Source organism: Carya illinoinensis, chromosome 5, assembly GCF_018687715.1.
Source record: "Carya illinoinensis cultivar Pawnee chromosome 5, C.illinoinensisPawnee_v1, whole genome shotgun sequence".
In the NCBI taxonomy this organism is placed as follows: Eukaryota; Viridiplantae; Streptophyta; class Magnoliopsida; order Fagales; family Juglandaceae; genus Carya; species Carya illinoinensis.
In genome coordinates, this window is record NC_056756.1 from 10,384,164 (window position 1) to 10,407,182 (window position 23,019).

Genomic DNA, 23,019 nt, shown 5'->3' on the forward strand with positions numbered 1-23,019 from the left:
CCAAACGTCGTTAATCACATTGATGGCAACCGGAGTCAGGAAGTCCTCTCCCCAGGCTGGGAGTCAAATACAAGCTGTAATTGTAATCCAATCCTACGACTTTTTCGTCGATTAGAAGGAAAAGGGACGGCATCCCATTATGACAGTGTCCCCAGATTTAAAAATATTTTAATTCAAAATTCTTATTTTTATTTAAAATTTTTATTTTATTATTATAATTTTTTTAAATTTTTATATAAAATATAATAAATAATTTATTTTTTTAATTTTAATTTAATTTTTTAAAATTTTAAAATAATAATAATATTTTAAAATTTCAACTCAACTCAAAATTTTTATCTTATTTCACATATCTGTTCTAAATTAAAATCTCCCATTTTGATTGGGCTGCTACGTGGGAATTCCTGGCAGATTTGAGTTCTTCAACTGGCAAAAGTTTCTGCTCATCCAATGGCAACTCGACAAAAGAAAACAAACCCACGATAATTAATCCACTATTTTCAATCATTTATCCGCGTAACTGCAAATGGACACCCACAAACAAGACAGACATACTTTTGTAGTTGCAGAATCCCCTCTTCTCAGAAAACTCACAACCGGTTTCCAATTCCAAGCCATTGATTGCTATTCAAACTAGAAAGTACTGTCCTTTGCCAGCTCTGAGCTTTTCACAAAGACTGCTGACAATTTCTTTCTTATTTCCGGAGTTCGGAAGTTTCGGGTTTTGTTTCTTTTCTAGGTTGGGAGCAGGGTGAGGAAGTTTCCATGTGAGACAGTTCTGCTTTTCTCATGATCATATGCATATCGCAGTCCACAAACATCAAAACCGAAACAAATTCTGTTTGCTCATGTAACAAAAGGATTAGAAGCACAAGATGGGCTAAGAATAAATTCTTGCTAGATAATGGTTTCCAATGTTACAAATGAAACCCTTTTTGCTTGTGGGGGCCTAAGAATCAGAATACATTAATCTGTACAAGGAAAGCCTAGTCTACTCTTCTACAATACTGTTAGGTGTGGCCCTAATCGTCTCCACATCGGAGAGACCCTCTTTTGTTCTTATAACCAGGGGCAACAAATCATAAATCCACCTTTCTATGGTTAACTTGATTAAAAGAAAGAAAAAAAAAATGACCCGATTATTCTCATAACTGCAATGCTAAATCTGGATGTGTTGAATCAACCCGACTAGAACTAGGGGATCCAGGAGACTGAAATCTGACATTCAGGTCCGGCGGAATTGAAGCTTGTTTTTGTTGCGGCGGTGACAATCCAGAATCAGTTTTCTGTTGTGGTGACAGCCCTTGCCAAGATGGCCGCGAATGAAGTCCTCTTACTTGGGCTGCCAATGCCTCACTACCAGAGTTTCGCAATGAACCGCCAGAATTAGTTGAAGTTGAACTTTCCATTATCTTGGAGTCTTCCGAATTAAGGCTATTTGTAGTCGCCATATGGACAAGGTTAGTATTAGTCCTGGATATCGTGTCAAGCATCTGAGGCGACTGTAAGTTAAACTCAGCAGGCCTGCCAGCTCCAATTAGTTTCCCCCTTTGAGCCGCAATGTTAAACCCAAAGGAACCATTCAATCCATTCAATCCAGGTTGAACTAGAGTGTTCGGATGAATCTGAAAGGAAGGCCTTGGCTTGATTGCACCACTACTACTATTCAATATGTTAATCCCGGTGTGAGAACCAAGTCCTTCAGCAACTTCTGCTTTAACTTTCAGGGGTTCGGCAGACTTATTCACAGAAAAGGGGGATGAGGACGTGGTAGCAGATGGAGGGGGATGCTTGCTTAGATGGCCATCTAAAGCTGAGTGAGTAGAGGGTACATGCTTTTCGGAAAAATTATTACCTTCAGGTGTCCCTGACAAAGCATCTCCCCTTGATTCAACAGTGCAAGGGTTTGCAGTTGAAGATGTATTTTTAACAAGAGGAAATGACTGAGATGGTAACGGTTGATTGGGTAATGACGAAGGAAGTAGCAGTGGCCTCAGAGGTGTGACATCATTTTCTCCAACCCATCCACGGCCAAACTTAACGCCAGCAGGCAAAGATCTTTCTATCTTCTTAGAAGCAACTTTCCAAGCAACAGGTCCAAGATTTGCTGCAAAGCGAGCCAGGCTCCTTGCATAACCAAGCTCTGAAGGAAGACCTACCTGATTCATATAAAAAGGCCAAATCAACTAACCAACAAAAGTCAGATCAGACAAGATATCCAAATAACTCGTCAACCAAACAGACAGTCTCATATATTTCCGGTTGAAAATTCATTATTTCATTGGATAAAACTCCTCATAACTGTCTGTTTTTTCTCAAATCCCCCTTCCCTGTTGCCTATGGGGAAAAAAACAAACAAAAGCCACCAGCAACATTCTGAATAGTTCTATCTACTTAAATAGCGATTCCCCCATGGGAAATATTAGAGGTCATTGCCAACATAAATGTAGTTGAAAGGTGCCACCCGTTCAATCTAATTATCTTTTTCATTGGTTATTGGTTTCATGACTTTTATGCAACTTAAAACTGCACAACGCTGAAGGTATTTTGCCAACTTACACGGTCATTTGGCCAGATCATTCTAGAACTTTAAGTTAAAAGGTCCACCATGGATTAACAGGGATTTCACGCATGACTTCACATGGTATCACTTTTTCAGCATCAAAGAATTAGTTAGAAAATTTGACATCAATGTGATACATACAGCCATTAGCTGCTTCCTCTCTCCATCAAAAGTAGTTAACACAGACAGCTCCCGTCCACTAGCCAAGAGTTGGGATTGCTTGTACGTCTTCCGTCTGTTGTCATCAAGTACAACTTGTTTCTTCCCATGCTTCATTTGATTACCCTTCATCATGGAACCTGTAAAATAAGTGACAACCCCTCAAGTCCCTTTGAACCTGGATCTAACCAATCAAGCAGGATGATTGAAGTTGATGGACAACCAAAAGCAAGTTAATACTCTAGTCACAAACCTGCGCGTTCATCATTCCTGTCCAATTTGTTATCAACCAACCAGCTAGTATAAACATCATTATTGCGAGAACCCCAATCTGCTAAAGCAGACTTGTCTGCAAGATGAGTTCCTTTTCTCAAATCATAATTGGACCAGTTGGTGTTTTCTGCCCCTTTAACAAGAGTGTCATCCGTGGAAAATTCTGAACCAGCACGCTCCAAGGAAGGCTTGCCCATCGATTTTTTTAAATTCTTAGTTGGTGGTCTTCCTCTTCTCACTATTTTCGGTTCTGGTTCATTATCATCACTATCTTGCCTCAAATTTTCAAAGTTCTTTTTTGCCAGCTCTTGTATGGATCGTGCCTGAAAACAGAACTAAACTTTAGACAACCAAAAAAAACTCGTAACAACGGCAAGAGAAGTTTAAAACTGACATACCTGTCGAAAATATATAGTATCGGGTGCATTATACTGCATCGCGTTCGAACAGATTAAGAAAACATCTTTCTGCCAGATAATAGAATGAAAATTTCAATCTCAGGAAATGTAAGTATAGCATTCTTCCAAAATTTGCACCAAGAATGTCTTCTAGAGCATAATTCCATTAAACCATTGCAAGGCAAGGCAGATTTTATAGATTTCATATTATAGTGTAATGTCTCATCAACCAATTGTACATAGATTCAAACCAATTTCTCAGCAGAACATCCCATCCAATGAATGCTTAGTACAAAGCCTAGCACAACAAAAACTTTTTTTAGAAGTACATAGCACATAAGAAAAACATCAGCCGGAATTTACAAGACCTCGACTTAGACTATCAAAAGTGCTTATAAAGAACCACTTAATACTATTACTTTCTTAGTGTGATGGCCCTCTTGTTTATCATCCTCAACGACAAGTCAGCTAGCCTGATGCCTCTTTGTGCTCATACACTAATGTGGCCTGGTGAAGCACTTCATATATATATATATAATATTTTTTGTAAAAGAAGAAAACCCATGACACACTACAATTAATGCAAATAATGCAGTAAATCAGTTGGGTTGGTTCGGCTTGGGTCATGTCCAGAAGAATAGTGGACATTTTTTACTGGCGGAGAGGATTAGGTTGCAACTAACAAATTGCAATAGTTTAGAAAATGGTGTGCTTGGGGAGAAAGGAATAACAGAAGTTTCAACGACTGGGAATAGACATCGGGGGAGCTTAAAACTTTTTTCAGTACTGTCTCTTCCTTCTGACAGCTTCTATAGACTGTAATGGGCTCAAATCCATGATCTTGTTGTATCTTTTTCTCCTACTAGATAGGTAATTATCTTCTATACATCATACGTACTTGGAGAGCACCTATTGCGCTTTTTAATGAAGTTTATTTCTTACCATACTTATCAAAAAATTAAGTCAAGTAGACACCAAGTAATCTTAAGTTCAAACCTATTATTTTCATTCTCAGATTCATAAAAGTTAAGACTAAGCCCACCAGCCTCATTTACCATCCGGGTTATGCCCAATAGGTGTCTAGATTCTAAAACATGGTTCCCAATGAGTAGTAAGAGCACAGAAAACAGAACGTCAAGAGGCAACATTCAGTTGGGGTTAAATGAGCTCTTGCTGTGACAGCTACACAGGAGAAACTACCGAAACAATTTATGCACAAGTGAAATTGTAGTGGATTAGCATGAAAAACCATATTTAGTATACTTGAGCCTATTTGCTTACAACCATACTTGTAGTGGATTAGCATGAAAAACCATATTTAGTATACTTGAGCCTATTGGCTTACAACAATACTGTTCAACAACAGAACTCAGGTAGGGCAACTCACTAAATGCTAATCAGAAACAGATTATGTTCCCATTACTGAATGCATCTTAAAAATATATATGGATGCATCCAGAGCAAACAATTACACGGAGAAACAAAGGGAGAACTGAGAATTCCCGTGTACTTGGGTTATGCCTATGTCAATATCAAAAAAAGATCTTATTTACCCAAAAAATAAAAAACAGAAGAACGAGAAAAAAACTTCATTTTATAGAAGCTCAAAAACCTAGCAGCTAACAACCAGAACAAGGCATTTTAAATGACAAAATCAGAGGGTAAATTCCAAAGTTGGGTCCCAACAACAATAGATCCTTCAAAGATAAAACTCAATTTGTCATAACCCACTCAAAATATAACAGGGATGGGAGGTCAACCCAGTAGCCTATCTAACCGATTGGATGCTTAATACAAAATACAGCCAACAAGAAGCAATTTGAAGTGCAAATTGGAAGACTGTTTTTTGTTTTTTGTTTTTTTTTATTGACACCAGTTGTCCAGGAATAACATCCCGACTAATTCTGGGGGTGCATAGGCACTTGCCAAGGAGTTTTCTGCAAGTGCACATCGATTAATTTAAGAAAAAAATCCCCCAGTTCGATAGCCTCTAGAGATTGTTTGCACCTAAGGGGATTTGAACCTTAGACTGGGGAGAGCATATCCCCAAATCCAAGGCTTTTACCACTTGAGCCAACTCCTAGGGGTTAAAATTGGAAGACTGTTATACAGTCCATTCAGTCAGGACAGCTGAAGATGAAATTAATCTATCGTCCCTAGAGAACCAAAATTCAATTGGAGCATTTACATTAAATTAGCAACCTAGTGAAATACAATTAAGAAACAGGAAGGGATTGAACAAAGATAAAACCTCACGAGCAAAAACCAACCTCAAACTGTTCCAAGTTCGCATAAGCTCCACCAGCAAGTTTACCCCTCACGGTTTGGAAATCCATCGGGTGCTCTATCACCTCATGGTAATCAGGAAGCTGCATAGCAAATAAAAATCACTAAAATGTAAGAAATCAATGACATAACTAACAGAACTAAATGCATCAGCATTTTTTTAAGAACTAACCTCATTCGGGTCCACTGGCTCAGAAAACACACCATAAGTGTCCTTCCTGATATTTAAAAAAAAAAAAAAAAAAACAAGCACATCTCAGCAAACTGAAAATCAAAAGATACATCAAATTAATCAAAAATACAATCTGGGTAACTGATAGACACACTTTTGAAGCCTGTCGAGGATGAACTGCAACAGCTTTTTATCCGGTAAGGACGTTGAGGGTCCCGAAGCCAACCGATCACCCCCTGCACATAATCATACACAGAATCACCAACTAAAAACAGCTCTTTTTTATTTCTATTTTACGCAAACGGATGTCAGATTATTAGCAAACCTTGGTGGGCGCTTGTGGGGTTCGCACCGGAAATAGATTTGTCGACCTGCGAAAAAATAAAAGCAAACTTATATTTCCATTATGGGTAATGAACCAGAACCAAAGTGCTGGGAAAAAGCAAAGTAGGCTAGCATTCAAAACGTCCAAAAAGGGAAAACACAGTCTCATACTGTGAAAACAAATTATTAAAAAGAAGAATGAAAAGACAAATTTACGCTTTATCAGATTTGACAGCCAAACCATTATTAGGGTTCAGTAAGTACATAATCGAAAAATAAAAAATAAAAACTATAAGTAGAATGATATAGTTGCGAAGAAATTCGATTCCATAGAACAAAAGCTCAAAGCCGGGCCAAGTCAAACCCTTTTTAGCTGAAATTCTAGAAGCCCAATAAAAAGCGAAGTCCAAAGGGTGCGAAATTCAAGGAGTTTTCAAAGTACGTCAACGCAATAGTCCGCCAAAATAAATGTATTTATCCATATTAAAAAGCCAATTTGGCGGTTTTCGCCGCGAAAAATGTTCGTTTTTTCTTTCAGGCAAAGCAAGTAGAAATTCGATACCTTTGGACAGTCTGCGAGCCCAGATCCATTCCCGATCGCATTGATCTTCCGCTTCTTTCCGCTGTTCGAGGCGGCGTTGCTTTCGTTCTCGTCCTCTGCGTTCGAATCCGAGCCAGAAGAATTCGGAGACGCGCCGGAATCCGGCGAAGATTTCTGGGAGGGCAGTCGGAGCACCAGCTTCAGCTTCTTCTCGCGGCGCCTACCGGCAAATTCGTCTTCTTCGTCGTCATCGTCGTCATCTTCGTGGGGATTAGGGTTACGGCGAGTGGATCTCCGGAGAGGGGTGGGAGCGGAGGAAGGGGCAGTTCGGAAATCAGACGTGGAATGAGGGGCAGAGCTGTGACTTCGCTTCTGATGCTGCTGCGGTTGTTGCGGTTGTTGTTGTTGTTGTTCTTTGAGGGTACGCTTTTGGAGATCTAAAAGAGAAGGCCTTCCTTTCTTCTTCTTCTTCCTCTCCACTATCTTACCCATCTCTCTCTCTCTCTCTCTGTCTCTCCCTGGCAAGAGACGGACAAACAAACAGGGTGTTATTTTTGCCATTTTCCCTTTTTCTTTTCTTTTCTTTTTTTATAAGTGTTTTGTTTTGTTTTCTTATTTTATTTTATTTTAGGAAGGTAGCATGCGAAGCACGTGATGTTCGCATTGTCTTCTTCCTGACACGCCATGATTACACGGGAGATGCCAAAATCTCGTATCGTCTCATTCCTTGGCTTAAAAATAAAAATGAAAAAGAAAAGAATTGTAACTAAAATTTTATGTGCGATTATATAATTTTTTTAGAGGAATACACAAGTTTCATAATTTTTTTTATTATTAAAAATTTAATTTTTAAAAATTATATGAAATTTATTAATTTTATAATTATAAATATTATTTCTTATTATTTATAACTATATGAGTTTGTGAGTCGATGGAAAACAAAAATGATCTTGTATCACGAGAGAATGGTGTAATATCTATTAAGTCAAAAAAAAGGAACAAAAATATCAGACCTTGCTTGTTTTTAAAAATAAAATAAAATAAATTGAGATAAAAGTTAAAATTTAAATAAAATTTTATTATAATATATTATTTTTATATTATTTTTATTTTAAAATTTAAAAAAATTAAATTATTTATTTTATTTTGTATAAAAATTTTAAAAAATTATAATGATTAAATAAAATAAAATAAGATGAAAAGTTTTTTAAAAATAAACGAGACCCACAGCAACAATTGAAAAAAAATATTATTTTATCAAAAAAATAAACAATAATTTTAGGTCTTATACTTAAAATATTATTAAAATATAAATTTTTAATATTATTTTTATTTTAAAATTTTTAAAATATTAAATTATTTATTATATTTTATAAAAAATTAAAATAATAATATGAAATTAGATATTAATCTTAATAATCAGGACATAACTTTTTGTCTGAATTTTCGATATCTAGTTCGCAGAACCAATGATATATGAATCGTAAGCGTAAGGATATACAAAAGGAAAATGCTAGGATGCCCCTTCTTGGTGCCCCCTCAAAGTGACCGCTGGTCACAAATTTTTTTTTTTTATAATTTTTTTTTACTTAGTGATTAAGGAAGTGATTTTAAGTGTATTGGTATTTTTTTTATATTTTTTAAAAATATTTAAATATATTAAAAAAATCTGAAAAGAAAAATAAAAAAAATAAAAAAAAAATTTTTTGCTGTGCGGTCAAAAGGAGCGGTGCACTCTGGGCGGCAGAGTAGCACCGTCCTATACAAAAAGTCAAAAGGTTTGGTAAACCAACTTACCTTATCTCCATATAATGCCGGTACACTTGAGCGGTAAAGCCAGGCGGTATAGTAGCATTATGCTATCTCCACATAATGGCAAGCTGATCGGACAGGTACAGTAAACCGACAGTGCCATAGGGGAATTAACCTATTCAGAAAGCGAACTGAAAAGATTGGTCGAGTAGCCCTGGACAGAGGGAGAAGACCAAAATTCATTGGCTCAAAAAATTGAGGATTTGTATGCCACCAAATTAACCATGTGTATTGCAGCGTTTCTATGGCAAGCTCATCCACTATACCCGCTCGCAATCTTGCTTAACAGGGACGAATATCACAATCGGTGAGCCCGATTCTTCTTCTGGGTTTACTTCTATTTTTCTCCTTCACTCAATTTTTGTCTGTTTGATATGATTGCTGAGGTTGACGAGGTGCTATAATTTCTGGGTTTGTTTTGGTTTGGCATTTGAAGCCCTACGAGGCCATTGGAATGGTGGGAAGGCGGTGAAATTTTGGGAGGGAGAGATGAAATGGCAGGTGGGACATGGCTGGCTTGTAGCAGGAATGGACGGGTGGCTTTCCTCACAAATGTCAGGGAAATTCAGAAACTTCCGGAGGCTAGGAGTAGAGGGGACCTCCCAGTTCGGTTCTTGCAGGTGAGTTCATTTCTGTTTTGATCAAATTTTGGCACCCACTCTATCTGTTTGGTCTCTTTTCCACACGAATCAATATCATTACGTTACTTAAAAGAGTGAGCAAAACACTAGTACAAAGCTATCAAGAGAAAAACTGCAAAATGAACATCTTTTTCTATACAGTCGCTGTTAGGGAGTTCCTACTTTTTCAAAACTAAAATCCGTTTGGGGAGTTCCTGAACATGCAGCCAATCCTTGTTCATACCTTTAGCATCAATTTTAGCAAGAAAGTCTGCAGCTCCATTATCCTCTCGATATACTTGCTCAATCTTTTAGTACATTCTGTTTCAGTTAAATAAGTTCCTCCCATATTTCTATCATCTTTCAATTCACCATGCCTTTACCCTTTAACCAATTAGCAACCACCTGTGAGACTGATTCATGATCCACCAATCTTAGCTGTGTCTTCAAACAAAGAAATAAGCCATCCCTCATAGCTTTAACCTCTACCAAACTATTAGAACCAATTCCATAATTTGCTGAGAAGGAGGCAACAAAATTCCCCCCTGCATCCCTTATAATTTGAACACCTCCGCTCATTCTTGGGTTTCCAAAGCTACTACCTACATTCTACCATTTTGCGGGCCTCATTCATTTCATAATCTGCACTTTATGAGCGAGTACAGCCATGCACGGAAGAGCTAAATTTTGAAAAATGGAAAAGTTCATCCTTTTGTTCCCTGTTACCCTGGATTCATTTGAAAGAGAGTTAGTCGATAAGGCTTTAATCTTCAAAACTACAGCCTCCTTTGAATCCTAGCTAAATGTTGAAAAATGAAATAAATCCATTATTTTGATCGTTTTATCAGTGAGAAATGCTTGTTGGTTCAACCATATGGGATTTTCCTTGTATCCGCCTGTGAGACAAAGGTGTGCTAGCCACGCAATACCCAAAAACTCTAGTCAGGGGCTTTCTTAATAATCACCTTCATCGCTTATATAACTCTGATCGATCTAATTTACGTCTGATACAAGACTCAGTGCATGTCTACGCAATCCTCTCATAATACAAACTATATGTAGGCTGGCGTTGTAATTACAGAAAGCTGCTTCGGTTTCATGCTAGGTCATTTATGACCTATACAATCTGCAAATTGCTATACAAACAAAGAAGATCTCGCCGAGACATGCAAAGTCTTTATCATATTTCTTTCCTTGTTGCATAGATTAATTGTTTATATGAGATGCTCAATTACTCTAGTTTCACAGATGATTTAGATTTGAGCTTTTAACCTTTGTTCCATTGTTGGGCAACTTGAGTGGGGCTGATTTCTTCTATAAGAAAATGGTTGTTATATGCTCTATATAATGTTTACAGAGCAAAAATATGCCCATGGAGTTTGCAGAAGAACTGGAAAAGGAGGCGGATCAATACAATGGGTTTAACCTGATATTGGTTGATCTTTGTTCCAAAACCATGTGTTATGTGACTAACAGAGCAAAAGAAGATAACAAGTTTGCTACCAAGGTGGAACCTGGGATTCACGTGTTAACAAATGCACTGTTAGACTCTCCATGGCCAAAGGTAAGAAGGTATGTTACATTCCGTCTATATAACAGCAATTGATAAATCACAAGTACAAATCTCGCAGGATAGATTTTTATTAATCCAATTGCCACCTTATTTCCTTTAACATATATTACTCTCATTTCCTTTAACTTATGTTACTCTTGATGAGTCACAATTCCGTAAACCTGAGCTCAGAATTCATCACCCCATCTGTTATTCTTTTGTAGTTTTATCTGGTTCATCAGTATACATAGCTACTGATTTATCCTGCTGTAACTTACTTCTTTATGGTTTCTCTCTCTCAAATTATTATGACTTTTTCTGATCTTTTTCAGGCTCAACGACTGCATAACAATTTCAAAGAACTATTGGATAAATGGAAAGAAGAAGAACTACCCATGAAAGAAATGGTTGGAAAGCTAATGATGAACACAATTAAAGATGAAGATGAAAGCATCCTGCCTCACATTTATCCTCCAAAATGGGAATACCAATTAAGCTCCATACTTGTCGACGCAGACACTCCAATTGTAAGTCGAGATACTAGTGTGCCAATATAGTAGTTATCCTTTCTCTGACAAAATTTTCTGATCTCTCTCTCTCATGCGTAGGGACGTTATGGTACTAGAAGCACTTCTGCATTGTTTGTGAAAGCAACAGATGAAGTAGACTTTTACGAGAGGCATCTGGAGAATGAACTGTGGAAAGAAAAGGCTGTATCTTACCGAATAGAAAAAACGAAGTGATTGGTAAGATGATAGCTGTACAAACTCTGTTTGGCTAATCTCATCTGTAACGGAATTTCAAAATGGTTCGAGTTGAAATGCTCAGGGCTCGTTTGGGTAATATCTTTATGATGCACATTAAGAATAATAATCTTCCTTCTGGGTATAATCAATGAGCACCATGTCAGGTCATGTTAACTGCTAAAACTGAAACGCAGATAGATCTTCAGTACCGTTTGTGCCTGTTCGCTACTAGATCGGCATAATCATTACTCACAGCTCTAAAACGGAGATAAATTCCCGTCTGTTATGCACACTACTCAGCTATGCACTGGATAGAACTCCGTCGCTTCCTTCTCAGTAATAAAGAACGCGAGGGGGAAAAAATAACATCAGCGGAACGTTCGAAAAACATAGGTTGTAAAATAAAAGCAACATGACGTTGATCTAAAACACAATTAGAGCACTAGCATTGGATTCATCAAATTCATTTTCAAAATTTGATGAAAAGTATAAATTTTTCATAAATTTAAAACCTTCATATCTATAATTTCACATTGAATTAGTCATTATATTCATTAAAATAATAATATAATATTATTTTTTTAATAATAATATTTTTAATTTTTTTTTTCATATTTTGTAATTATGCTAACCATATAGACATTAATAGTTTAATTTAATATTTAAATAATTTATTCCCAAATAATTTAGAATAAAATAAAATAAAATCATTGTCTATTAAGATTAGAATAAAATATTAATTTGAAGGTGGAATAATAGACCTTCAAATTTAAAGAAAGAGTAACAATTAATGTAACTCAAAATTTTCTAAATATCTATTTGATGAATCCAATACAAGTTTATTTTAAATAAATTTATCAAAATTTGAAGATGCATTGAAAAGTCAATGCTAGTGCTCTTAGCTTGCATAAACAAGCTGCAGACTCAGCACTTGCACGTCTTTGAAAACCATATACAACCATACGTAGACACCGACACTACGTATGTCTTACGTACGTACTCATTACAAGGATAGGCTTTCTGGTTTGCTAAACTAAAAACGATGATATTACATAGCAGCTGTCACGGGTGCTTGGGGGCGAGATCATGAAGAGGAGAAGAGGATTGTGTGCAGATCAGCAGCAGAAGGAGTGAAGGGGCTGTAACAGATTTAACTGTCAAGGAGAGTGTTGCCCAGATGACTAACACAAGAGGGGGGGTGAATTGAGTTGTATTAAAAAAAATAATAATTATAAATCAAATATATAATATAAAATATAAACAAAATATGAAATAACAATAAATATAAAGAGTAAGGGTAAGAGAGAAGCAAACTCAGTATGTTAACGAGGTTCGGCCCCACTGCCTACGTCCTCGTCTCAAGCTACCCCTTGAGGATTCTCAAATTCACTATTCAACCTCTTTCAGGTGGAGATAGAAACCTATTACACCTTTGAACAATACCGCTACAAAGGATCCGTGTAGAACACCCTCTACACTTGCAATCACCTTACACGTGGTGATTCAACTATTCCCCGTGTAGAATACTTTCTACACACACAAGGGTTATACACACCCTTTTTCTGATACAAGAGCTAATAGTGGGTATGTTATCAGAGAACACTCCTCAATGAGTGAAATAAAAACAATACAGTGCAAACTATATCTCTCAAAATGAACAAGGATTAAGGCCCAATGCTTAAAGAAGAGAGAATGAAAGTTTTGAATGAATGTTGTATGCTCTTGGTGTTGTGAATGTGAAGCTCTCAAATGATCTATTTATAGGCATATGAGACTTCATATTCAAATTTAAAAAGATTCACATGTCAAAGACAACATCATTCACTTTTTCAAAAAATTCAAATAAAAGGTTCTTCTTTTTCAATTGTCAAAGACAACATCATTCACTTTTTCAAAGAATTCAAATAAAAGGTTCTTATTTTTCAATTGTCAAAGACAACATCATTCACTTTTTCAAAAAAATCAAATCTAATCTTTTACTTTTGGCATATGACAAAATGAGCACACTTTCATTTTCAAAAAATTCAAACCTAATCTTTTACTTTTTGTATAAGTCTAAAAAAGCATCAATCACTTTTGAAAATATTCAAATAAAACATGCACATGTGAAAGATGACAATCAATCATCTTTAATATTTTCAAAGTTCAACCCTTTAATCAAGGCATGCACATGCAAAAGATGACAATCAATCATCTTTAATATTTTCAAAGTTCAACCCTTTAATCAAGGCATGCATATGCAAAAGATGACAATCAATCATCTTTCAAAATTTTCAAATTTAATTTTCAAAAATATTCATGCACATGTGGAAAATGTATTTTAATGTTTTATGATAAAATATTAATTTTGAGCATTAATCCTAATTTCGAATTTTGAAAAGATTTACAATATTACTCTATAATTTTAATATGAACTTGTTCCCTTCTTGCTCATGCTTGTTTCCTTGATGTGCTTGACTCCATTGTGTAGACAACTTGAACTTGAGACTTCTTTATTCTTTGAATTCATTTGTTATCATCAAAATCCATGTGTAAATATATAATTACACAAAACTTAAAATCTTGGGTTCAACAGAGAGCTTTACGACTTGTAGTTGCACTTTAGTAATACGTTGTGTTTTATTGTATGAGCTATTTAGTTCTTTTAAGTTGTGTTAGTGATACGGTGCATTTCAAATTCAAGGATTGTGAGTACGTTTTATGGTTGTAGTCTTGCGTTTTGAGTTCTTCATGTGCTGCGTGTATAAAAGCAGTGCATGGCCTGTGTAAAAGGGATCTGGAATCTTTGAGCTTTAATACAAATTGGAGGTTGGGAATTCCTCAAAAATTCCTTGTCAAGATTCACGAAGGGAATCTTGCATTCAGGCCATTCTTGATTCTTGTTTCTGCAGTCTTGGTTATCTGTGTTTCTATGTTCTGTGTTTCTGCATTTGAGGGTTGCAGTAAGTTCTTGGTTATTATAAGATCAAGAACGTTACAAGTGGTATCAGTAGTAGTCGATCCTTACAATTAGTATCAATGGCAGAAGGCACACGTGCAGCGTTGAAAATTCAAATAGAAGAATATCAAAAACAGCAAGAAGTGGTTCAGAAGCAATTGGATCAACATCATCAAACAATCTCTGGAATAACTGAAAAGGTAGATCACATGTCGAATATGTTGAGTTCTTTAGTTGAATCTCTTAATGTCAATTCTTTTAGAGAAAGGGAAGTGTCTGGTGAACCAAGGAATAATGGTGACAGAACTATTTTTCAGAGAAGTGTTAGACTCGAATTTCCACATTTTAGTGGAAATGACCCTGCTGGTTGGATTTTCAAGGCCAACCTGTACTTTGATTGTTTCCAAATTCCCTTCCATCAGAAGTTGATGGTGGCATCTCACCACATGGAGGGAGAGGCATTGGTGTGGTATCAAAATGCCTTAGATTCAGGCCTCTTTAATTCTTGGGAGTCATTAGTGGTGTCTTTACAAGCAAGATTTGGACCATCAGCTTTTGATGATCCAATGGAAGCTTTAACAAGGTTAAAATAGACTACATCTATTAGTTTGTATACAGCTCAGTTTGAGGCATTGGCAAATAGGTTGAAAGGTTTATCCGAAAGGCACAAGATGAGTTGTTTCATTAGTGGGTTGAAGGATGAAATCAGAATTCCTGTGAAGATGTTCAACCCCTTGAATCTTGGGGCTGCTTTTGGCCTAGCTAAATTGCAAGAAGAATATGTTTTGTCTACAAGAAAGTCTTGGAGGCAAAATAGTTACTTTGCTGATAAATGGTCAATTAATAGTGAAAAGCCTGTCGAGGGGCTTAATAAAGATCTGAGGGGTTGGTTTCCTTTTAAGAAGGTCAACTCTACTCACATAGATGAAAAAAGAAAGAAAGGGCTGTGCTTCCATTGTGAGGAGAAATGGAACCCCAATCATGTTTGTAAAAAACCTAAGGTGTCCTTTCTCCATGGTGGAAATGGTGAGGATCAGGAAATGTTTGATAGTGTGGGAGAGGTTGTAGAACAATTGCTGCCAGAATCTAAGGGATTAGTGCAGAAAGGTTCTGAGGAACTGGAGGTGTCTATTCATGCAATTTCAGGTTGCATGAGCAGTAATGCTATGAAGTTGGTTGGAAAAATTGGGTCATTCTCTTGTGAAATCTTGGTGGATTCAGGAAGCACTCACAACTTCCTGGATCCATTGGTAGTACAAGCTGCCAATCTGAAGGTTATTGAGGATAGGAGTTTGCAGGTGAAAGTAGCTAATGGCACTAAAATAATAAGTAGTGGGAGATGTAAAGAAATAATCAGTGTGCAATAGACTAAGTTCAGGGTTCCTTTTCATGTATTGACCTTGGGGGGTTGTGACATTGTATTAGGTGTTCAATGGCTCAGAACTTTGGGACCTATTCAATGGGATTTTTCGAATATGTCAATGCAGTTTAAAGTGGGTGATAAAGAGTTATTGTTGCAGGGATTATTAACTGAGAAACTGCAAGTAGAGGCAGAGGTGAATATGATGAAATCTTCCTTCATTGGACAGCAAGGTTGGTTATTGCAACTTGTTATTCAAGATAACACTGAGAAGCAGCAGCTCTTACCAGCAGTGGAAGAAGTTTTACAACAGTATAAAGCTGTTTTTGAGGAACCAGTTGGGTTACCTCCACCTAGACAATTTGATCATCAAATTGTTTTAAAAGATGGCACTACCCCAATTTCTGTGAGACCTTATAGATACCCTCACTACTAAAAAACAGAAATTGAGAAAATTGAGCGAGATTTGTTGACTAATGGTGTAATTAAGCCAAGCCAAAGCCCTTTTTCTTCACCTGTCCTCCTTGTGAAAAAAGCTGATGGCACATGGAGGATGTGCATGGACTACCGAGCCCTCAATAAGGAAACTGTCAAGGATAAGTTTCCAATCCCTGTGATTGATGAGCTTCTTGATGAGCTTTATGGAGCAAAGTATTTTTCTAAACTTGATTTAAGATCAGGTTATCATTAAATCAGAGTGAAAGAAGAAGATATTCCCAAGACAGCTTTTAAAACTCATGAAGGCCATTATGAGTTTTTAGTAATGCCTTTTGGGCTTACTAATGCACCTGCTACCTTTCAAAGACTAATGAATAATGTATTCAAGTCTTTCCTTCGAAAGTTTGTCTTAGTTTTTTTTTTTTTGATGATATCTTGGTTTACAGCCAAGATTTAAATCAACACTTGGAACATTTGAAAACAGTTCTATCTGTTTTACAGCAACATACATTGTTTGCTAAGAGGTCTAAATGTAGATTTGAAGTTATGGAGGTTGACTATTTAGGCCATATTATTTATGGTGAGGGTGTTAAAGCAGATCCTACCAAGATTTCAGCCATGTTAGAGTGGCCTCTTCCTAAAACAGTTAAGGCTTTAAGAGGGTTTTTAGGCCTAATTGGTTATTATAGGAAGTTTATCAAAAATTATGGTTCTATAGCTACTCCCTTGACAATGCTGTTGAAAAAGAACTCTTTTACTTGGACTGAAGAAGCTGAAACAGCTTTTGTCCACCTCAAAAATGTTGTAGCTCAACCCCCAGTTTTGAAACTACCAGATTTTTCTCAAGAGTTTTCCATTGAGTGTTGTTGCCCAGATGACTAACACAAGAGGGGGGTGAATTGAGTTGTATTAAAAAAATAACAATTATAAATCAAATATATAATATAAAATATAAATAAAATATGAAATAACAATAAATATAAAGAGTAAGTGTAAGAGAGAAGCAAATTTAGTATGTTAACGAGGTTCGGCCCCACTGCCTACGCCCTCGCCTCAAGTTACCCCTTGAGGATTCCCAAATTCACTATTCAACCTCCTTCAGGTGGAGATAGAAACCTATTACATCTTTGAACAACACCACTACAAAGGATCCGTGTAGAACACCATCTACACTTGCAATCACCTTACACGTGGTGATTCAACTATTCCCCGTGTAGAATACTTTCTACACGCACAAGGGTTATACACACCATTTTTCTGATACAAGAGCTGATAGTGGGTAGGTTATCAGAAAACACTCCTCAATGAGTGAAATAAGAACAATACAGCGCAAACTACATCTCTCAAAATGAACAAGGATTAAGGCTCAATGCTTAGAGAAGAGAGAATGAAAACTTTGAAAGAATGTTGTATGCTCTTGGTGTTGTAAATGTGAAGCTCTCAAATGATCTATTTATAGGCATATGAGACTTCATATTTAAATTAAAAAAGATTCACATGTCAAAAACAACATCATTCACTTTTTCAAAAAATTCAAATAAAAGGTTCTTCTTTTTCAATTGTCAAAGATAACATCATTCACTTTTTCAAAAAAAATCAAACTTAATATTTTACTTTTGGCATATGACAAAATGAGCACACTTTCCTTTTCAAAAAAATCAAACCTAATCTTTTACTTTTTGCATATGACAAAAAGAGCACACTTTCCTTTTCAAAAAATTCAAACCTAATTTTTTACTTTTTGTATATGACAAAAGGAGTACACTTTACTTTTCAAATTTTTCAAACAAAATTATCTACATTTTGTATAAATCTAAAAAAGCATCAATCACTTTTGAAAATATTCAAATAAAACATGCACATGTGAAAGATGACAATCAATCATCTTTAATATTTTCAAAGTTCAACTCTTTAATCAAGGCATGCACATGTAAAAGATGACAATCAATCATCTTTAATATTTTCAAAGTTCAACCCTTTAATCAAGGCATGCACATGTAAAAGATGACAATCAATCATCTTTCAAAATTTTCAAATTTGATTTTCAAAAATATTCATGCACATGTGGAAAATGTATTTTAATGTTTTATGATAAAATATTAATTTTAAGCATTAATCCTAATTTCGAATTTTAAGAGATTTACAACATTACTCTATGACTTTAATGTGAACTTGTTTCCTTCTTGCTCATGCTTGGTTCTTTGATGTGCTTGACTCCATTGTGTGGATAACTTGAGTTTGAAACTTCTTTATTCTTTGAATTCATTTGTTATCATCAAAATCCATGTGTAGATTTGTAATCATATAAAACTTGAAATCTTGGGTTCAACAAGTGTGATGCATCTGGAATTGGGTTAGGAGCTGTGTTAATGCAGAACAATCAACCCATTGCTTATTTTAGTAAAGCACTTAAGGGTAAGGCCTTACTCTTATCCACATATGAGAAAGAGTTTTTAGCACTTGTGAGTGCAGTGGGTAAATGGAGACCATACTTACTGGGTTAGCCATTCAAGATCAAGACTGACCAGCAGGCCTTAAAACACTTGTTGGAGCAGAAGATAGCTACAGAAACTCAACATAAGTGGATCTCCAAGCTTATGAGATATGATTTTAAGGTTGAATATAAAAGAGGTAGGGACAACAAAGTAGCTGATGCACTTTCAAGGAAGATGGAAGATGATTCTGCTACTTTGGCATTAATCTCTTTTCCAACACCTATGTGGATAACAGAGTTGAAGCAAAGTTACCTAGAGTCTTCTCATGTTACTCAGTTGATGGAGGCACTATAGAAAGGAGAACAGACCCCAGGAGGATTTTCATTGCAACAAGGCATTCTTCTAAAAAATGGCAAGATTGTGATTGTTCCTGGTTCAACATTTCAAAAAAAAGTGTTGCAGTATATACACTACAGTCCAGAGGCTGGGCATGTGGGGTATCATAAGACTCTACAGAGGGCTAAGCTTGATTTTTTTTTTTTTTTTGTCTGGCATGAGAAGAGATATAAGAAGGTTGGTCAAAGAATGTCAAGTCTGTCAAGTCAACAAATCTGAAAATACTTTACCTGCAGGGTTGCTTCAGCCCTTACCTATTCCTCAGAATCCTTGGCTGGATATAGCTATGGACTTTATTGAAGGCCTTCCTTCTTCTAAAGGCATGACAGTTATTTTTACAGTGGTAGATCGATTGATCAAGTATGGTCATTTCTTCCCTTTGGCTCATCCATATACAACATCTAAGGTTGCAGAAATTTTTTTCTCTGGGGTTTTCAAGTTACATGGTCTGCCTAAGAAAATTGTATCAGATCGTGATGTTGTTTTTACAAGCTCATTTTGGCAGGAGCTTTTCAAGATGCAGGGCACTCTCTTAACTATGAGTTCAGCTTACCATCCTCAAATTGATGGACAAGCTGAGTCTTTGAACAAGGCTATTGAAGCCTACTTGAGGGCATACAGTGGCTCTACACCAAAGAATTGGAGTACTTGGCTTCCCTTAGCTGAATGGAATTACAACACAACTGTGCATGCCTCCACAGGTATGACTCCATTTCAGGCTTTATATGGCATGCCACACCCCAGGTTGCTGTTGTATGTAGTAGGCACTACTGCAAATGCTGTTGTTGACCAGCACTTAAAAACTAGAGAACAGTTGCTGTCATTACTGAGGGAGAATTCGAGTAAAGCTCAAAATCGAATGAAATTGTATGATGATAGGAAAAGATCATAGAGAAACTTTGAGGTTGGAGATTGGGTGTTTTTGAAACTTCAACCTTATAGACAAAAATCAGTGGCTATGAGGCATAACATGAAAATAGCGCCTCGGTTCTATGGTCCCTTTCAAGTCAGTCGTTCAGTTGCTTATAAACTGCAGTTACCATCCTCATCAAAAATCCATCCAGTGTTCCATGTATCTTGCTTAAAGAAAAAAGTACGAGAGCACATTGTTCCTTTGTCTACACTTCCTCCTGTTGATGATGAAGGGGTTATTCAACCTAAACCTGAAAAGGTTATGGAGAGGAGAATGAAGAAAGTAGGTAACCATGTTGTCACTGAAGAATTGGTGAAATGGGTAGGTGCTGATATGGAGAATAATTCTTGGAAATTATTGTACAAATTGAGATCTTTATACCCTCATTTAGTAGGCACGGTTTTGTGAAGTGTCACGGGCGCCTTGGGGGCAAGGCTCTTGAAGAGGAGGAGATTGTCACGGGTGCTTGGGGGCGAGATCATGAAGAGGAGAAGAGGACTGTGTGCAGATCAGCAGCAGAAGGAGTGAAGGGGCTGTAACAGATTTAACTGTCAAAGAGAGCTTTACGACTTGTAGTTGCACTTTAGTAATACGTTGCGTTTTATTGTATGAGCTGTTTAGTTCTTTTAAGCTGTGTTAGTGATACGGTGCATTTCAAATTCAGGAATTGTGAGTGCGTTTTATGGTTGTAGTCTTGCGTTTTGAGTTCTTCATGTGCTGCGTGTATAAAAGCAGTGCATGGCCTGTGTAAAAGGGATCTAGAATCTTTGAACTTTAATACAAATTGGAGGCTGGGAATTCCTCGAAAATTCCTTGTCAAGATTCACGAAGGGAATCTTGCATTCAGGCCATTCTTGATTCTTGTTTCTGCAGTCTTGGTTATCTATGTTTCTATGTTCTGTGTTTCTGCATTTTGGAGTTCTGCATTCGAGGGTTGCAGTAAGTTCTTGGTTATTATAAGATCAAGAACGTTACAACAGCTGAGTCTGATCTTGCTCAAGTCTGGCAGGTAACAGGTGCAACCATCACCACACTTGCAGAAGGCCTTGCCAGAACCAGTGGTATCCATGCTCTTAGGACATATGCAGGGGTTGCAGCCGCAGTGCTCCCCACACGAGCATGTAGTATGCTCGTCTCTGGCTGAGGTAGTCGACTGCACACTTGTGGGCGTGCACTTGTAGTACTTCAGGTTATAACCATATTAGAACTGAGATTATATTTACAATCATAAAGTGGTCATGTAATTTTTTTTTTTAAAATGAATAAAACGAAATTTTAAACAAATAATAATAAATTTTTAATAATAAATATCACTCTTTTATAAATTAAAAAAAAAAATTTTGAACGGCCACGGGAGAAAACATGTAAGAGGCCGACTATGGATTTCTTATTTAAACAACCATATGATGAGTAACCATTTTTTCCATTAACCATAAATCAACAGAGTATTAATGAAGTAGAATATATATATATATATAAATATATATATATATATATGTATAAAAGAAGATGTAGCACTAACTGACCTACAAGCAACACCGCCGGGGCACGGAACAGGACAGCCGCAGTTGTCGCCGCAAGCCGCAGAACCTCGTCCCCTTGTATTCATTTTTCGCATGCAAATAGTCAAGACTGAAATATTACCGGAACACACGGTCACGGTCTGCAATATCTTCCTTTTTAAAGAGAAGTGCTGCTAGGGTAGCTGCCTAGCTTCTATATTAATGCATGCGGCATCCAATTCTTGGAAAGCTACACATGGCATGCATGCCGCTCCACGTGTGACGTGCCGAGACATTTTGGTATGTCAAAAATCTCTCGGCATGCACCCCGCCATTGTGCAGTTTTAGCAGACTGGCACGCGGCAAGGGCGTGGCAATTGACTAACAAGATGCACAAGAGAACGATCTAAAGTTTTTCCACAACAAAAGATGTGTTGTTTTTATGAAAATTTTTATCATGTGCGCGACCAGAATTAACAATCTCGTACACGACGTACGTTGTACTCTCGTTATGATCCAAGAGAAAACGACGAACGTTGGATCAATATTGCCAAACTAATAATTTATATAATTATAATAATTAAACAGACATAATATATGAATCACATAATATTACAGCTGTAAAAGAAAAGGTAGATGGATGGGCTAACACCAATGGGCCGGGAAGGGAAAAGAAAATCGTTAGAGGCCGCCGGATTGGGCTTCAATCTGAATGGATAGAAAGGGAAAAAAAGTAACAAAACCTGCAACTAAACAGCCCACAAACAAAAGAACATTACCTGCGACAACTTAAGAACAACAAACAGAGAGCCATAAGGAAAAGGAAAAAAAATCCATTAACATCTAGCTAGTTAATGGCTGGTAATTACCGGTAAATGTATACATTGAATTCTAATTTGAAGTTTGAACCATAGTACGTTTTTTTACTTCTGATAAGGAAACCCACTATGAAGATCGAGCATTATTTTGTTTTAATTACAAGTTCACATGCAGGTTGACAGAGGAGTAAAAGTACCAAGTTGTTCGAAACACAATGAAATAGCTTAAATATTCCTTGATGATCATCATGCATGTGGACCATATTGTACCAAACCCACTCGATCAACTTACCATGCATTTACCGGAACCAAGATCAGTACGTACTAGTTCGGCAGACGGGCTCAGCTGTTTTAAAGGCGACATGGGTCCTATATATGAATGAGCGCTCCCTCCCCCTAGCTGTTGATTTCATAACATCATACGTACCTCTGATCAGGTAAACGCGTGAAGCTAGCTAGCATTCTTTTTCTTTTAGAAGTTTGACGTTTTGTATGAATTATTTCCAAGATTAGATTGCATTCACAAACAGTTGAATATGGTTAATCTCCAACCACCATGCAGCACTAGTGTTCTTTTTGGGTGGAAATTAAAAGAGATATTGGAAGATTTATCCCATTTCTTTCTCGATCGGCAATATCATATATATAGTACTGAACAACTTCATGAGTGCGTACGCGTATGACAATTAGTGGCCGCCAGAGAAATTGCAATGACTCGATCGGTTTCATCAAGTCATTCAATGGTCTGCTTGCTATTTGAGGTGATCATACAT

At 36.7% G+C, this 23,019-nt stretch overlaps 3 protein-coding genes across 3 annotated transcripts; 1 reads left to right on the forward strand and 2 right to left on the reverse strand.

Annotated features, from left to right (window-relative positions):
* Nucleotides 1-876: 876 nt before the first annotated feature.
* On the reverse strand, nt 877-7,285 carry LOC122310867. Its single transcript, XM_043125089.1, has 9 exons — nt 6,738-7,285; nt 6,177-6,222; nt 6,006-6,087; nt 5,852-5,897; nt 5,664-5,762; nt 3,394-3,462; nt 2,976-3,318; nt 2,705-2,862; nt 877-2,159 (listed from the first exon to the last, which is right to left on the reverse strand). The coding sequence occupies exons 1-9, from the start codon at nt 7,275-7,277 to the stop codon at nt 1,146-1,148; spliced, it is 2,397 nt and encodes a 798-aa protein (XP_042981023.1). The 5' UTR covers nt 7,278-7,285; the 3' UTR covers nt 877-1,145.
* Nucleotides 7,286-8,545: 1,260 nt separating this feature from the next.
* On the forward strand, nt 8,546-11,543 carry LOC122310871 (transport and Golgi organization protein 2 homolog). The gene is made up of 5 exons (XM_043125095.1): nt 8,546-8,835; nt 8,965-9,148; nt 10,506-10,712; nt 11,033-11,227; nt 11,309-11,543. Exons 1-5 carry the CDS (start codon nt 8,753-8,755, stop codon nt 11,441-11,443), a joined length of 804 nt encoding a protein of 267 aa, XP_042981029.1. The 5' UTR covers nt 8,546-8,752; the 3' UTR covers nt 11,444-11,543.
* Nucleotides 11,544-14,095: 2,552 nt separating this feature from the next.
* On the reverse strand, nt 14,096-21,612 carry LOC122310072 (keratin-associated protein 5-9-like). Its single transcript, XM_043123957.1, has 3 exons — nt 21,449-21,612; nt 20,822-21,109; nt 14,096-14,359 (listed from the first exon to the last, which is right to left on the reverse strand). Exons 1-3 carry the CDS (start codon nt 21,542-21,544, stop codon nt 14,288-14,290), a joined length of 456 nt encoding a protein of 151 aa, XP_042979891.1. The 5' UTR covers nt 21,545-21,612; the 3' UTR covers nt 14,096-14,287.
* Nucleotides 21,613-23,019: the final 1,407 nt, after the last annotated feature.

Coding starts and splice junctions, on each gene's coding strand:
- LOC122310072 (XM_043123957.1), bottom strand. CDS start 21,544: ATGCGAAAAATGAATACAAGGGGACGAGGTTCTGCGGCTTGCGGCGAC. Junction 21,110..21,448: donor GCGGTGTTGCTTGTAGGTCA/GTTAGTGCTACA, acceptor TATAACCTGAAG/TACTACAAGTGCACGCCCAC. Junction 14,360..20,821: donor AAAATGCAGAAACACAGAAC/ATAGAAACATAG, acceptor GAAACACAGAAC/ATAGAAACACAGATAACCAA.
- LOC122310871 (XM_043125095.1), top strand. CDS start 8,753: ATGTGTATTGCAGCGTTTCTATGGCAAGCTCATCCACTATACCCGCTC. Junction 10,713..11,032: donor TAGACTCTCCATGGCCAAAG/GTAAGAAGGTAT, acceptor GATCTTTTTCAG/GCTCAACGACTGCATAACAA. Junction 11,228..11,308: donor TCGACGCAGACACTCCAATT/GTAAGTCGAGAT, acceptor TCTCATGCGTAG/GGACGTTATGGTACTAGAAG.
- LOC122310867 (XM_043125089.1), bottom strand. CDS start 7,277: ATGGCAAAAATAACACCCTGTTTGTTTGTCCGTCTCTTGCCAGGGAGA. Junction 6,088..6,176: donor CCCCACAAGCGCCCACCAAG/GTTTGCTAATAA, acceptor GATTATGTGCAG/GGGGTGATCGGTTGGCTTCG. Junction 5,763..5,851: donor AGCCAGTGGACCCGAATGAG/GTTAGTTCTTAA, acceptor TTTGCTATGCAG/CTTCCTGATTACCATGAGGT.